General features: G+C 41.3%; 1 protein-coding gene across 7 annotated transcripts in view; it reads right to left on the bottom strand.

Moving 5' to 3' along the window:
* PPP2R2B (protein phosphatase 2 regulatory subunit Bbeta) overlaps positions 1 to 17,485 on the bottom strand; it is a 445,379-nt gene that overhangs the window by 250,712 nt on the left and 177,182 nt on the right. Inside the window, exon 1 of one of the 7 annotated variants that reach the window (XM_032404434.1) lies at positions 1,724 to 9,405. The exons of the other annotated variants lie outside the window; for them this stretch is intronic. Coding sequence (XP_032260325.1) covers positions 1,724 to 1,760 — 37 coding nt within the window. The 5' untranslated portion in view covers positions 1,761 to 9,405. Of the gene's footprint in view, positions 1 to 1,723; positions 9,406 to 17,485 lie in introns of those variants that run through there. 7 annotated transcript variants of the gene reach the window in all.

Raw genomic sequence — 17,485 nt, 5'->3', positions numbered from 1 at the left:
ATGTTAACACACAGACATTCATTCATTTTATACCTCACACTCAATCACAGAGCTATGCACAATGCTTACATGGTTACCAATCCCTCAGCATTTTGAAAAGGGCACCGTCTTTGTACTTGGAAAGGATTTTTCAGAAACAGTTGGACTTGATGAGGTGCAGTGAAAAGCATTCTTCCTCCCAACAAGCTCTTAAAATTCTGACTCTGAACGGTCTCTCTCCCACTTGCCGCTTTTGTGCTTTTAGAAATTTCGAGGCTGACATGACACAAGTCAGACAAACATGACCAAATAACAAAGTATTCCAATCCCTTCCGTCCCCTCCCACTTGGAGGGGGCAAGGAGGGAGTGAAGGCCGCTCCAGGGAAACCCATTTGAAGTCTATCTAGTCTTATCTCATTAAAGCAGCAACGAAGGCCAAACCAACTGAAACTCGGACTCCCCAATCAAAACCACATTAGAACACACTGAAAAGGTTACCTGGCTGGTAGGAATGAAAGAAAGGTACATTGAAATTACAACAGATGTAAACTCTTCATTAAAATAGGTCAGACAGAAAAATGTGGAATTTTTCTATAGCAAGGAAAGAGCTAGACTCTACCTCCCAACACAAACACCCCAAGGCATTTTTTGAAAACAAAGCCTACTCTTTTCTTATATAAAGAAGCACATTAGGAAATATAGCCTGTGTGGAGTCTATATAAATGTATAAAGCTAAGGCTGCATAATTCCCTTGGGACACCAAAGCCTAACTCACCCACACCCATTAGCTGACGGAGAACATACAGAAACATATATCCATATGTATAAATACACACATCTGCTCTTTGTTTTCTTCTCCCTTTAAGTCTTTGACCACATTTTTCATTTTATTTTCCTAGCGTAAGTCTTTATCTGGAAACTCTCCTTTCCCCAAACCTTTCCTTAGAAGAAACTCTTCTGCAGGTCTTACTCTTCGACCGGACTCAGAGTTCCCATCTATCTCTGTTACAAACTCCACCGCAGGGGAGAATTCTCTGATGATTCTTTTTCTCAAATAAAAATTAGAGTTCCTTTGAATCAGATTTCATTGCCCAGGGCCCCAAAACACAGCCATGTGTGGAGGCTGTAAAGCTCGACAGTCTCACCCCATAGTTTGAAGAAAGGAATAAAACAAAGCTAGCAGAAGCCTTCGCGCTACTTCATCCCAATCAGGTGGGATAGCTCCGTGGTCATACTAATAGAGCCTCCAAGCATTTAATATAGGTTAGAAGTTACTGTTTTTCCTACGTAGTAATTTCCCGATTTCCTTCCTAATTCAAAATGACCATTTAGCAAAGACTTCATTCTTCATTGTACAAAGTAAGAAGCCCTTGTCTCTTCCTTCGCCTCCTGGCCCAATGCTTTCTCTCTGTTAGAGCAGTGAATCCATCTGTCTGATTCCCTAGCCTAGTCTGCATACATCGCCAGCATCTACACAGTCGGGTCTAGTCTTACAGAGCCTCACCTCTTTCCTGGTTAACTTCATAACCAGTCATTACTTGTTACTGCTGTGTAGCAACACATTTCATCAAAACGTGTTCTGAAAACAGTAAGTCAAACAGTGCTTATTATCTACACTTTCATTTTAAAACGTGAGTTAATTGATCTGCATCCCCCAGAGCAACTTTTAAGCAATTGGAACTATTCAACACTTCCATATTGCTATTTTATTAAAAATAGTAGGTATAAATAATAATACTAATACCTTTATTTCCATAGGTGCTTTCATCTGGATAATTCATGCTTCATTATTGTGCCACTATTCTCTGTCTTGGGTTCTCCCTTGGCTCCTGTGACAAACATGGGGTTCAGATCCAGACTCCAGGAGGTAGCGATGCTTCAATTTTTGGTAACATACAGGTGCATTACACACGCTCCAAGCCCCCCCATAGCCTCTTTGTGTGAGGTTGCTCTTGGTCTGTCAAAATCCAGGCTGATACGGTAGGTAATACACCCAACTCTAGAAAACCTCTCTGTGCTTCGGCCTCCTCAACTGTTAGTGGGCTCCTTCAGATTTTGGAGAGCAGGGGTTCTCAAAGTGTCGCTTCCAACCAGCAGCAGCGCCTCTACCTAGGCCTCCACCAGAAAGCAAACTTCTGGGCTCTTTCCCAGTCCTATTTAATTAGAATCGCTGGGAGGAGCCTAGCAATTTATATTTAACAAACACTTCAGGTGGTTCTAATAAACATTAAGGTTGAAAACAACTGCCAGAAAACGTGTGAGGAGTTTTGAGGAGGCTGGGGGCTGTTAGGGGAATGACCTCCATGTAGTTAAAGAGGGATCATGAAAGCAAGGATACAAAGCTTTTGAGGTAAGGCTTCACAGCGGAGGGCTAGCAGCAACGGGTAAAAATACAGATGGCTCTGGTACACGGAACTTTTAAGCAACTGGAAGTATTCAGAAACAGGAACGGGTCATTTCACCGATTATAAGAGGCTCCCTTTCTCTCAGTGTCCAGAGGTATTAGGATTATACTCTGGGAGAATCTATGAATAAGGCATACAAGAAGTACTAAAAATAAAGCTACAATATTAAAAAAACACAACAAAATTAAGCCTTAATAAGAAGCTTCAACATACCACTAATATAGAAAGAGAGGTTTATAATTTATTTATTATCATTAATTTTTTAATATCTCAAAGCTATTACCTTTAAAAACGATCCTACTGATGCTACATAGAGTAGGTAATGGATTTTCATATCCTAATGTTTTGTTTCATATTCAGAAAAGGGCAGCAGTTGGCTTAGACTCTCACAAGATTCCATATATTATTATATGAGATATTTATTATTTAAAAGAGATGAATTACCACCATCCAGAACTGATACTCGATCAAATATTAAGGTTAGGGTGTTATTTCTCCTCTGTTTTGTAATGAAAACAACCATCTTTTGACAGTAACGATTTTGTTTTAGGACACAGAGAAATGAACTAATATTAATGAAAATACAACCCAACATTATGTAGCACCTACTACCTACTCGATACTGAGTACACATCACACACACTGTCATATTTAATACTCACAGCAACCTTAGAAATTCAGCTTTGTTACCTGTATTTTATAGAGGAGGCACCTGTTCTGAGCAAAGTTAAAGAATTTGCCCAAGGTCACAGAGCTAGCAAGTGGTGGAGCCGGAATACAAACACGGGGGTCTCCAGAGTCAGTGTTCTCAACCCACTAAGTTTATTTTTCAGTATGATCCTGAATTCTAGGGATTTGGAGGGCAGAGAGAATGTATGGCCCAGTGCAAATAATACTCAGGACCAGTTAGGGCTTCTAGAAATACTAAAGAGAACCAAACAAGCACTTACTGATGTTTAATCTATGTCAGGTACTGAACTAACCACTGTACAACTATTTCATTTAATGCTTACAACAACCATAGAAGGTAGCTACTAGTATTATCCCGATTTTACATATGAGCAATTATGGTTAGATGATTTAAGTAATAAGCCCATCTTCATGAAGTATTCACTGCTCACATATTTAAATGGAAATGAAGCAAAAGAAGTAAATAGCTTGTAAGAATCGCTCAGTAAATGTAGCTTCACTACCCTTATATTACGTTTCCAGGGAAAAAAATGGTGTTAGTGATGATTCATCCATTCTTTCTCATCTATTTTCTTGCTTGCTTTAAATGGCAGATATTTGTGAGTTAGATATTTGGGTGCCATATGCTGTCATGAAACAGAACTAAGTCTACTGCCTTCTCCACATTTTCATATGCGTCAAACTTTAGCTCTCTGAGGCTTGCACCAAAGACAGCGGCCAGGAGTGTGGCCTCAAGACCCTTCCATTTGGAATAGTAACAATGAATGACCTTAGAAATGAGACATACCCCCCACCTAATGCCCAAGAAAGGGCTATGACATGCCAACTTGCTCCACCCAAAGAACCTTGTGTTAAGGATGTAGGTGGCCCACATCTCTCAGAGAGAGTCAGCAAAAATGAATGCTTTTTCCAAAGACTGCAAAATTTCATCCAGTTGGGAGTTCAATGAAAGTTGATTTCATTTTTTAACATCATGGGAAGAGCTCTGTTTTAGGGACCAGATCTCTGCACCTCTGTCTTGTCTCCACCACAAACCAGCTATGTGATCATACGCAAATTGATTAACTCTACTAGATTTTAGTTTTCACATTGAGGAAATAAGAAATAAACTCATTCTCCAATTTTTTTTGTGCAGAGTAGGTAAGAGCTGTGAAAATACTTTGTAGAAATATAAAGCCCCTTCACAAGTTTCATAGGGCATTACTATCTTATGTAACTCTTTCCTTGCCTAAAATTTGACTATAACCTATCAACCTGGTTAAGCCAAGTTGGTTCACCCACAGACTAATTTAAAAGACAAGAGGAAGGGGGACCATTTAAACTTGATAGTTATCAGCTGTACCAAAGATACCTGTGGAACTGTTTGCTCCGTTGTTGTGATGGTTAAGAGGGATTCATTTCCATTGGCCTTACTTCCTTGTAAGCTTGGTAAATCCTCGGATCAGTGAACATCAGTATGAAATAGCCTGAGAAACCTTTCCATGCAAGCCAAAAGGATTATCACCAAACTGCTATGTCACTGAACAGGACACAGACATTCTCAGTAGCTCAAAGGGAGGCTCAGTAGATTGTGCCAAAGATGCCTTTGGGTTCCTATTCAGATTTCAAGATGCCAACTTACTCTCCCTTGCATGTCTACATGAGAGAGTAGAATTTGGTCTCTATGTAGATTAGTTGGGACAGCAGTGAAAGGGGATAGTGTGAAGGACATCTTTATGCAAGGAGAACAAAAAAGAAATCCCATCTGGAGTTAAGTGTGGAGAGATGAATCAAAGACAGTATGTAGCACTATTGACTATTTTTACAGTCTTAGTGGGAGGATTCAAACTAGACACTCCAGAGCAAAGAGACAAAAAATCAAGGAAACAATTTCCTTGGTGCTTTTACATTTTTCTTGGACTATGGTTTCCCTGAAGTTATCTGAAAGATAACTTTGTGATGTGACACCATCATACTACTTGTCCCATTACAGTTCTTTTCTTAAAATATTTTGTCAACACAAATGGGTAAAACTAAGGATTACGAGTATACATTTTCCTTGGACCTGTACCTGGAAAGGGACATTCCTTCTTTCAAGTCACTCATGTGGGACCATGAAGCTGATTGATTTATCGCTCCAACTCTGGCTCTAGATTACCTTACCAAATTTACTTTCAGGACACCAAAAACAGAGGAAGTAGAGGTTGCTTAGATGAGGATCTATGGCTGGGAAGGAAATCGAAGCTTCTCAGACATAAAACATGCCATACTCTCCAAAACCAAGGTCATTGCATGGGTGGAAGTTGGTATTTTCAGGCCTACGTCTCTCTGCTAAAACATACCTATGTTCCATCACTAGCAGCCCCATTGCAATACACTACACTTGACCAACTGCCCCCATATGCAGACCTCTCCAGTAGGTCTGGTTGTCAGAAACCCACTGATTAAACATTTAAAGACTGGCTTTGGCAAAACATGCCAGAAATTCCTTCAGGGTAATTAAAACCACCTTCTGTGTCAATAAACACAGACTGTGAGATCCTTCGTGTGCAGAGGGGCTGGCTCTGACCCTCAGGCTCCAGGACATTTTTTCTTAGATGGCTTTCCATCATTGCAATGGATTTTCACTGACTCACCCAGACCCTTTCCTAGCCCCCTTATGAAATGATTGGCTGAGGTCAGAGATACCACCTACCTTTACTATTGCAGCCCAGACACAGGACCAAAGTGGCTCTGAACCTAAGGGCTGAGCTCATTGCCAAAGCCCCTTCACACAGACCTACAGGTAAGAGAACTTGAATGGAATTATTGTTACAGAATTTGACAGTAAGAGTCTTTACATATCACTACTCTTCCAGGGTTCTCACTGATTTTCATCTGAAGAATGATTAATGTGACTTCAAAGGAAAAGGAAGAACTCAGGTGGATATTTACTACGCTGATATCCACAGACTTGTTCTTTGCATGTAGTAGACATTCCACGAATTGTTTTTCACCATAATGACAGCTTTATTGTTCCTATTACATAAACAATGTTTATACTTATTGAAAACTGTCAGACATTAGAAAATAAAAATAGTAAGAATTAAAATTTCATCAGCCTGACATAGCCATCATTAATATTCTACTAGCCATTCTTTCCTTGGAATTATTTATGGACGCACACACAAGTTTATAGGACAGGAATCATATATACCCTCCTTCTATCATGGATGTGGCTACCTTTAATTTTTTAATAGTCTTTTTTATACTTATTTCTCTCCTCCCCACATACCCAATGGTAATAAACTTTTATATATTTTTTCATACTTGTATGATCATATACCAATTTATATAGCATGAGTGAGGTTTCAGTTGCTCAACTGATACTTGCTGAAGGGTTAAAGAGTAAAATAAAAAAACAAACACAGAAACAAACAAATGAGTGACAAAATAATAGGCTATGCTCTTAATTAGCTGGTACAATTTCCAAGTGATGGCAAAAATCATATAGCACATCTTTAAACTCCAGTGGGGGTAGGAGAACCGAGCTTGGACATGTTTGGATAGAGTTGTAAGTTAAACTCCTGAGTAAAGAATACGTACCTGGCTGCTGCCCTAACTACAGAGACTTTACCAATCTACTCTCCAACTCAAATCAAGTTCAAAACCACTTAAAAAGTGCCCATGTGCCAAGCACCACACTGTCCTCTGTAGGATAAAACAAGGAGGTAAAGGTGTGATGACTGTCTTCCAGGGGTTTCTTTCTAGCTGGGGAAACAATGCTCAGGCCTCCCTCTTTCTGGCAGGCTATCTGAACTTGGACTTTGGTGTCCACATTCATGAAATGGGGATAATACCTATATGTCATAGTACTGTTGTTATGATTAAAACACTCGAGGAACTGAGAAAAAATTTCATGGGAAAATGCAGATTCAAGGCAGGACATGTAGGTACCAGGAAAGGGGAAATTGTACGTACAGAAGCAGGAAGCAGGGATGGCGTGGAGTACTGAGGACCCAGTGCAAGCCCACATGGTTGATTTAGACGTCAGTTAGGAGAGACTCAGAGAGTCTCTGAGGGGACAGGCAGGAAGCAGTAAGGTTTACAAGCACAGGACAAAATGGTCAGCAGCCCAGTCTTCTTGAAGGGCCAAACACAAGTAGGAAAATAATTTTTGCCTTTTCAGCATGTGCCAATGTCTAGATCAAGGCCATTCAAGTGAGTGACTCAAAGGCAACCTACTTGTCAAGTAACTGGAGAAAGAAAAAACCTGGCCCACATAACAGGCTTACATCCAAGTTTTTGAGACTTATAGGAAAAATTCTGATCGGAAAATTTCCATCTCAAATTGCGCTGAGGAATCTCAGGGACTGAGTAAGCATGTTGGCAACAGAAGCACAATATTATAAACAGACTGCTTTTACTTTTGCTTTTTTTTTTTTCCACCACTGTGCACAGAGTTCTTCAGGTCCCCAGGGAGACCTTAGCAAGTCTTTGATCTCTGACCCTGTAAGGGGTCAGAGAACCTACAGGGAAATACACCTTATTCACAAATGGAACTGCATGAAAAACATTCTCCCTACGTCCTAGCAAGTGACCAGAGGGCTCTGACTTTCATAGCCTAGAATGTTAGTTTCAGCCAGGCTAATCCTACAGAACTGGGATGGGATTAAGTACTGGTCACTCCAAGAGATGTCAGTTGGAAGCACTGAACTGTCCCAGTCTTTTCTGTTAGCTTAGGGTTCCAGAGTAGCTCTTCTCCCCTCTGTCGTATTTCTTTTTTTAAACCAGTACCAGTGAAGACTTCCTGGAAGCATGTTCCCATGGATCTGTGCTGTCCTAATCAATACTCACTCTCTCGCCCCATCGCACCTGGCCTGGCTTGCCAGACATAAGAGAAAGGAGATGAGAGGTCGATTTTAATATTACGACCCCAAATTGTTATTTAAATTGATGTTTCTAGAAGATGCTTTCATACTTTTAATCCTCTGAGGAAGCAACTGGTCTCCTACTGACCACCACAAATCTTTATCCATTCAAATGACCATCCATCCACCCAGCCCATCAGCCAGCCAGTCAGCCAGCCAGGTATCCTTTACATTTTATCTGCCTAACTCTTAGGTCACAACCTATGTATCAATTTTTTTAAACCTCATAAAAATTTTAAATGAAAAAAATGTCTCAAAGAACTTCGTATTCTTACTTCACAGGAAGAAAAATGACCCAAATACTCAAGCAAAATGGATTGAGACTTCAAATCAACTCCTACCTATAATCCCCAGTGACTGCTGAAATGCAGACAGCCCATTCATTTTGAAAAGGGACCAAAATCACTCACTAAAAATACAATCCCACTGGATGTTTATAAGATTTATACTTTTCAATTCCATCAAATCATGCACTCAACTTTTGGAGGAGAACTAGAGATGTCTGTAAGCCATAGGTCAATGATAGGTAAAGTTTAGTTTCCTCAGATTTACCTGGGTTCAAATTGCATTCAACCACACAGTATTAATAGGAAATAAAAGGAACACATCTTTCAGAAATGTCAAATATGAACCCCAGGAGAGGGCTAGCTCATTAAACAACCATACTGGTTGTCGTTGTGGGTCAATCATTATTTGAAGTCACCTACTTATCAGTCTGAGGAAAATTAACATTTCTGGGTCACCAGGTTCCATATACTTATCTACAACTGATGCCCTGGAACCATGAAAGTCATTTTATTTAATATAGGTGGGCAACTAAATCCCAGAGAATGAGCAACTCACCCATGTATTTAATGGCAGAGGCTGAGAATTGAGCTTGCCTCCCCTTTCGGACTGGGTAGAAGTATGTGGGCTTTGGGGAAGCACAAGGGCAAAGGAGCATATTAAGGTTCAGTGGTTATATCTTGATGAATTTATTTCTAATCTTCACCTGCAAAAATTCCCTCTAAAAATCTGTGACAATGTGAGATAGAGGAAAAAGATAGACCAGGCAACGGTGGGAAAGGGCCACAGCAACTGCAAAGGTCTTCCTTGGTACAACTTTTTCTAGAAAATATATTAATTATTATCTAGAAACTCGTTTGTATCTAGAAACTTAATTATTTATACCATTTAACCCAGCAATCTTGACTTTAGAAACCTGTTCTAAAAAAAATAACTAGAGAGGATTTAGAGTCATGCAATTATTTATCACACAGTTATTATAGCAAAATATTGGAAATAATTTAACTTCCAGCATTAGATGAATGGCAAAATTGTGGTTGAACTATAAGATGTTACAGAAGAATGCTCACAATTTTATTTAGAACTCAAACAAAACAACAATAGATATGATACCATTTTACATATAATTCCAGTATTATCCACTCCTTTCTCTTTTCTCTTATACACACATATGTGGTGGGCTGTATGTGCACACACATGTGTGCGCACACACAGACACACACACACAGCCTGGAAGAAAATACATCGAAAATATTTGTAATGATTATGTCTGGGGCTAGAGGTAAATTTGATTTTCTTTTTTACGCTTTTCTTTATAGTCCAAGTTTTCAGCAGTGGACATATATTTTGTACTCATAGGTTCTTTTCTTTTTCTACATACTATTTACTAAGATTTATACCACACTCTTATGTTTGTGTTTATTTCATGGCACATGTATGTCTTCCCAATAGAATGCAAGTTCTATGAGGCCAGAGTCTTTGTGTTGATTTTTTATTGTTTGCCTGTTTTTTTTTAGCATGGTGCCTAGTAGATAATAAATATTTTTAAATGTATATGGAGTGAACATTTGGGGGACACTACTAAGGGAGGGGTGCTTATGTGCAGGGATGCTAATGGCCTTCTATGTGTCTAGTCTCTAGCTCATTTGATCAAACAGCATGCCATTCTCCTTGCATACTTTTGCCTCCTAATGTCACAAAAGACCCCCCTCTCCATGAAGACAGCCTTTGCCACTCCTCATCACCTATCAGAATCCCACTAAGACCCAACTTTGACCATAAGCCATTCCTGTTTGGAAAAGCTTCTCTCTAGCACTTAACTGCAACCACTCACTTGGAAGGCCAACATTTTTTGAACTTCTGTTGGGTTCCAAACATTTTTTTTTAGAATGGGAGGGTCAGCAAACTACCATCCAAGGGCCAGCACTTGATTTTGTAAATAGAGTTTCACTAGAAGAATACAGCCATGCCCACATGCAGCAATGGCAGAGCTCAGTAGCTGGGCCCTAGACTGTATGGTCAGCAAAACCTAAAGTGTTAACTACCTGACTCTTCATAGGCAAGTTTACCAACTCCTGTTCTAGAATATCTATACTTGTGCAAAGCGGAGATACCAAATTATTATCCTATTAGATAGTTATTCTAACCTAAAGCTTATGTCTGAGAGTTTTGTTAAAAACAACAAAACCCAAACCAGGCACCGCGCTAGGACATGGCTATTGGACAATGGTGAGTAAGACCTAAAAGTCTCACCTAATTAAGCTTTAATTGTACATACTTCTGAGGTTTGCTGTGAGGATTAAATGAAACAGACACATACATGTGCACATATCTGTATCATATACACATCAACATAGTGCACAAAACATACATGCATGTATAATATGTAGTACATGATATAAAATATACAGAGTACAGAGAACAGTACCCAATTCCTGGTACGCTGCAAGCACTCAGTACATGGTGGCTCTTTCTCCTCACCAGAGATAAAATGGAAGCTCTTTTTCTTTCTTTTAAAGATTTATTTATGTATTTATTTATTTATTTAGAGCTCAAGTGGGGGAAGGGACAGAGGGAGGGAATCTTAAGCAGACTGTGCACTGAGTGTGGAGCCCGACGTGGGGGCTCGATCTCACAACCCTGAGATCATGACCTCAGAGTGGGATGCCCAACCCACTGAGCCACGCAGGGGCTCCATGGAATCTCTTGTAACAGATTTCTAAGAAGCAGACTCATTGGATGAAAAAATGCCTTCCGTTGCCTCTGTAGAATGGGCCTACAGCATGATCTCTACTCACAGCTAATTTAGCAGGCTCATCTATGGGACACAGGCACACTCCTGCTTCTTCTGGCTGAGACGCAGGTTTACTACGAGGCAGTTCTGTTTTGTCCCTTATTGATGCCAGTTATACTGTTAGTTAATCAAGTATCACAGAAGGTGATGAAAAGAATGGTGTGGAAAGTTAGAAAGGGATTATTGCATATGAAAACTAAGTCGGATGCTTTCAAAAGATGACAAAGAGTTGTCAGATTAAATGTGGGAGAGATAAAAGATCAGGGACAGTCGTAAAAAATCTAGAAGGATCGGTGCTAAGTTTGCTGCTCACGTGTTTATACTGTCTTTCAACCTCAAGGAAACCAAACTTGGACATGGTTTTTGTTGTTTTGGGGTGTGGCTTGTACAAGAAAAATATAAGCCCCAGTCAGCAGACTCATATGCAAAGACGAAGCCTTGATTCTTCAACAGACTCTTCATCAAAATTAGGCAATGCTATTTCAAATAGCATTTAAACTTTTTTTTCCGCCTTAATTTTTCCAGTTGACCATCAACCACAGGTCCCAAAAGCGTGGAGTGAGAGAGGCATTCTTTTGAATGTATTTCTCACATGTGAATAATAGCATGCTAGCAGGGGCGTGGTGCTTCAGCCCCTGCCATATCTTCTAAGTAGAAGAAATCATCAGAGACAGAGTGACCTGTCCAAGGCTGCAGAGATGCTTCCAGAGCCGTGCGGGGTCCGATTCCACCACCTCAGCCACCTGACGTAACAGAGAGGCAAATGCAGCATGGACTCTCAAAGCCTGGCTTGAGGAGGGTGAAGTGTATTTTGAGCAGGACAGAGTATCACCTGCTCAAATCCAACAGGAGCTGTTACTTCATTCACCTCACTGCCCAGCAAAACCAGCACAAGAGCTGGCCACAGATCCGGCAAGTTTTGTTGGACGTGACGAATCTTCTTTCCTAGAAAAGTGCAAGAAACTGGAGCCTTCCTGATTTCGGAAAGAACAGGTTCACATGGGACTCATAAGCCCCTCCAAGGAGCGTTCAACAGCAGGGGAGACATTTTATTGTGCCTGTCAGATCGTGTCACTGAGAGCCCAGCCTCGCCGATTGGCACTTGCTCTTCGCTGTCAGCGCGGCAAGATGAGCAGCACCCTGCTCACCAGATGGTTATTTGTTCCATCAGCCACCTTTGCTGCATCCCTGATTCACTCCAGCCCAGGACAGTCTCCAGCATTCATGTTGCAAGGCAGCTCCTGCCAACAACTTTGCCAAATGGCTCCTCTCAAAGTCATGGGCCGCCCAGACAGACTGGCTCCTCCATCTGCAGCAGCTTCTGGCAAAGAGATGCTTCCCTTTCTGGCTCCACCTCTTGGCTGCACCAGAGACTTCTCGCCAGAAGGATGATCTGACCCATCAGCTCTTCCAGCCAAGCCTGGAGTTGTGGGGCCATTTAAAGCCCACACCTGTGTCCCCCATGCTCACCTATGAGCACAATGCCACAACAGACTAAAGAGGTCTAAATGACACAGAGCATCAAATGGAGACATAGTGCATCACAGAAACCTAGAGCCAGGAAAATCTAGAGAGAGCAGGCCACCCCTCCCCCGTTTTCAGCCTCATTTTAGGAGATTAGGAAACTGAAGCCCACAGAGTAAAAGTAACTAATTATGATGGTGGGACTGGGAATAACACCCAGGTCTTTGGATGTGCATCCTACATCCTACATCACTGCACACAATGCTCCATCCCCTTCTAATGTTCCCTCTGCTCATTTTCAAAATCTTGATAAAAACTGGACCTTTTGTATTGGCATTGGTTCGAAATCGTATTTCTGTAGAAAAATGAATCACCCTTTCCCCGTGTCAACATCATGACTTCTGTTTTAAACAGGTGTGTTCGTATACTACACTGACAGACTTGGAAGTCACTTCTGTTCTGCCACTTCCTAGTGGGTGACCTTGGACAAGTCATCCTCTCATTCTGCTTCAACTTTTCACTTCAAGGGGGGTAAGGACAGTATCAACCTCCGGAGTTCCGAGGACTAAATAAGAAAAATACTTTAAAACTCAAAGTTTGTTCCTGGCACACAGCAAGCCTTTCACAACTACTACCAATCAACCTTATCCTTTATTAACACTCAAATCTAAAATGGTTATAGAATGTACAGGGCTATGCACATAGAAGTAGATATGGCAGGTGTTCTCATACTCTACGCTAGGAAATGCAAGTTCACGCAGTTACAGGACTTATCCAAGGTTTATTAGAGAAGAAAGGAAGAACCAAAAAGTCCTTCTTGCCTCTTTGTGGAGAAATAGGAACCAGTATCTTGGCTTTCAAGATGGTAAAATCAGGAAGGAGAAGCTTTGAACACAAACGATAAATGGATGGATGGATGGATGGACGGATGGATGGACAGATACGTAGATACAATGATAGATGATAGATAGTCACCACAGCATTGTATGTAATATAAAATAACTTCCTTCCCTCCACAAGCAACTACTAAATAAACCATGATACAATCATACCACAGGGCACTATGCAGCCACTACAAAGAACAAGGCAGCTGTAGGTGTCCTGACATGGAAAGATCTTTCCAGATCACTGAGTGGCAGAGAAAACAAAGTGCAAACAGAACAAGCAGTATACGTTCACTTATGCAAACAAACAATCCCTCCCACAATATAGATGTGTACATGTATATTTAAATGCACGAAAATATATCCAAAGGTGGCCATGAGGAAGCATAGTCGACTAATGACAGTGCTAACTCCGGGCAGGGAAGTGGGATGAGTGTGGGGATAGAGGGTGATTCATGCTTTGCTTTGTCTGCTGCTGCTGCTTTTTTTTTTTTTTAAGTTTTTTTTTTTTTTTAAGTAATCTCTACACCCAACTTGGGGCTCAGACTTACAACCCTGAGATCAAGAGTCCCATGCTCTACTGACTGAGCCAGCCAGGTGCCCCTGCTTTGTCGACTTCTGTAATGCTTGAATCCTTTCAAGTAAGAAGACACTTAGGTATTATTTGCTTAAGAGGAGAATGTCAATGGCAGGAATACAACTACTGTGAACCAACCGACCTCCTAACTTGGGTGTTCCCGGCCCCAACTTGACTTCTGCAAAGTTAAATGAGCAATGTTACTTTCCTCAAGGTTCTTATATAGCTCTCCTCTTTGGTACAACACCTTCTGGTGATATTTTGTACTTAAGGATCCAAGTTTTATCTTTCAGACCACCTGGGAATGCTCAGCACCTTGCTGCTGTATCCTCCATGAGAGCCGTTTGCAGCTTGTCTACCCTCTGCCCCCTTGTGTATCTGTTGAGTGTCACAGAGATGAGCCCCCTACAACAAGTGGAGGAGGTTGCCTGCCATTCTGGGACTAGTTCAGGTTCACTACCTAGTGGATTCCCAAAAGTGGAGTCGGCAATGCACTTGGAGGAGGAGGCTGCCAGTCCCCCAGCACCAAGCTCAGCACAGGTAAGGTACTCTCTGGCACATTCCTTCTAGCAGAACTTCCCTTTCTTGGGTTAAAATCCTGTCCTTCGGGGATCCCTCCAGACCCTGAGATCCCATGCATTTTTTTGCTCCTTACCCACAGAGTCCCCTTCATTTCTCTACATTTGCTGGAAGCAATCAGGTCTCTTCTAAAGCAAAGAACTGACAGTCTGACAAACGTCCTCTACACACCTATCACTTTCCGTTACCATGACCCCTTCTCCAAAATTAATACTAATTGGTTTTCTGTGGATTTCACACATGCAGCTCCTACCATCATCACTTCCCACTCTTTCCACAGTGAAGTTGGAGCTTAAGAATTCAAGGGTTCCTGGGTTATTTAAAACAAAGTTCCTAGTAGTCTTATGAAAACAATATGCTTCCAATGAGATAGTTATGTCAGATCTGGTCTGTTCTGATTTTCAGCCTGATTCTAGAATTCTGTTGGAGAGGCAAAAGAAGGCAAATTGGTGGTGAAGATGACAAGTTTGGTGAAAGCAATCTCCTTAAGGGGAAAAGGCGAACAGCATGGGCGAGCCTCTCTGGCCAAAAGGAGGCCTCACACACCTCCACATTTACATGCAAAGGACAACTGCCATCACACAGCTGCCTCTATCCATCCCTTTTGTTACCTGAGCCAACTATAGGAGCTGCTACCAGTTCTGGAGAATGGGTGCCCAGAAGGTCCAGGGAGCCTTCCCAGCACAGCCTGGGAACTGCACTGTTAACATCCTATGCTAAGGGTGAGGGACAGGGACAAGCGTATAAAAACCCAGCTAATTCTCACAATTTGGTTAATTCCATAAATATTTCCCTTCTTTCCTTATAGAGTAGAATACATCTAGAGGAGAAGGTCAACTAAGGACTCTGGCATTGGGTGGAGAAGTTCAACTTCCTTCCTGTGGGACAATGACGAAGGCTCAGACACGTGCACTGCCCTTCTAGAAAGATGGAACAAGTCAGTCCAGCAGCACTGAACGTGCACCATGGGGATATATGCAAAAGAGAGAACATAACCTGCATTTTTTTCCCCCTAAAATCCTGACCAGAGGCAGCAGGGGTGGGCGAAGAGCACGTGCCTCAAGTCTGGACAGTCATGGCTTCCAAGCTGGTTCGACCACTTACAAGTATGTGACCTTACATAAGTTTCTTTGCTTTTCCAAAGCTCAAAATTTCTTAGTCTGAAAAATGAGACTAATGCAACCATTCTCTCATGGTTGTTGAAGGAGATTAAATGAGTAAACATATGCGCAACACCTAGGAAAATGCCTGGAATAGACAGTACATGAGAAACCTCAATTCTCTTCCCTCAGCTAAGTGCTGAAATTGGACCCTTAGTTTCTTCATAAATGCAAATGCCAGAGTCTAGGAATGTCAGTCTACAGCTGTGCTCTTTTCATTGAGCATTACCAATATTTTGACAGGACTGGCCTAATATTATTCACCCCAGGTTCATTGGCACGTTTCTGACCAGCCCTCATAAAGGGCTGGAGATTGCCCCTGGGGACCTGGATGCTAATAATGAATACTTGCTAGTGATTTTCAATGCACTCTGGTTATTATGTTTGGTAGCAGCACACTTCCTATTCCCAGAAAGGTCATTTACAATAGTATAAGGCAGCTTCTTTCCACCTTCCATTTCAGATTTTTCCGAGAAAGGCAGAGAACTCAAACATTCATCCATATGCATTGGAAGTACTATTCTGATCTGGCATTTGCATACAAATATCAAAGCAACTTAAGGAACTACAAGGCAGCTCTCCATCATATGACACCACCTCCTTTTATTTTTCTAGTGCCTTCCCAGCCCCTTCATATCAAAAGCCATTTTCATGTACCTTCCTAGTTTTATTCATCTTAGCTTCCCTCTTGAGCGGGTGTGAAATGGGGGTGGGCTGGAGGAAGCAGGGACTTTTACTTTCTCACTTTCATTCCCGTGCCCCTAGGAAACTGAAACATTTCAGAAATCACACAGATCTCACTCAAGTTTGGAGACCCTCTACACTCAACTCACCCAAGACTGGACTCTTCTTAATTCTACCACATTGTTGAGAAATGGCCATATAGTGTTCTTTGAATAATTTCAGTGTGTGATTAGTTAGGTTTACACCTAACTAAGGCATTCCATTGTCAGGTCCTTTTTGTTACAATTTCTTTATACCAAGCCAAAGTAGGTTTCCTTGTTGGCTCAAATTCTGCCCTGGAGTGCTCTTCTCCTAGGCATCTCATCTATTCACATGGCTTTAAATACTTTTAATATGCTGCTGACATCCCAAATTATACATCTAGTCCCGATCTTGCTTCTGAGCTTCAGACCCAACTGCTTGAGGGTCTTGCTGTGAGGCTAAATGGCTCACACACCCCTCAGACTAATCAATTTCCAAAGTCTTTTTCCAGTGTCAGTGAGAAGTTCTATTATGCATCCACTCTCACAGCAAAGTCCTGGGATTCATCCTTGACACTCACCTCCATCTACTTCTCTATTTCTGCCCAATCTATCACACCAATATCCATTCTTCTTATCCATTCTTCTTCTACGATGTATCGGAATCACCTAATTTCTCTTCATCTCTACGGCTGCCACCATCCTAGAGTACAGCTGTGGCATCCTAACTATTCCCCCTTTTGCTCTATTTATGTCCTCCCCACCCTGCATAGCAGCTAGACTGAGCTTTGAAAAAACAAACCTGATCATATTTCCACCCCGATCAAAATGCTTTAATGGCTTTCGATCCATCTTTGGATAAAGTCCAAACTCCTTATGGTCAAGGCTCAACATGATCTGGTCTCTGAATACCTCTCTAGTCTCTCTTTCGTGACATTTTATTATGAAAATTTTTAAACAGACAGCAAAATTGAAAAAAAAAAGTACAGTGTCTATCCATTGATGGATCACCTCAATTTTACCATGAACATTTCATACTTGCTTTATCATGTATCTATCCATTCATCCATCCATC

Source organism: Phoca vitulina, unplaced genomic scaffold (genome assembly GCF_004348235.1).
Source record: "Phoca vitulina isolate PV1807 unplaced genomic scaffold, GSC_HSeal_1.0 scaffold6, whole genome shotgun sequence".
Classification (NCBI taxonomy): Eukaryota; Metazoa; Chordata; class Mammalia; order Carnivora; family Phocidae; genus Phoca; species Phoca vitulina.
Note: the sequence above shows the minus strand (reverse complement) of the source record. Positions and strands in the feature narration are given on the sequence as shown.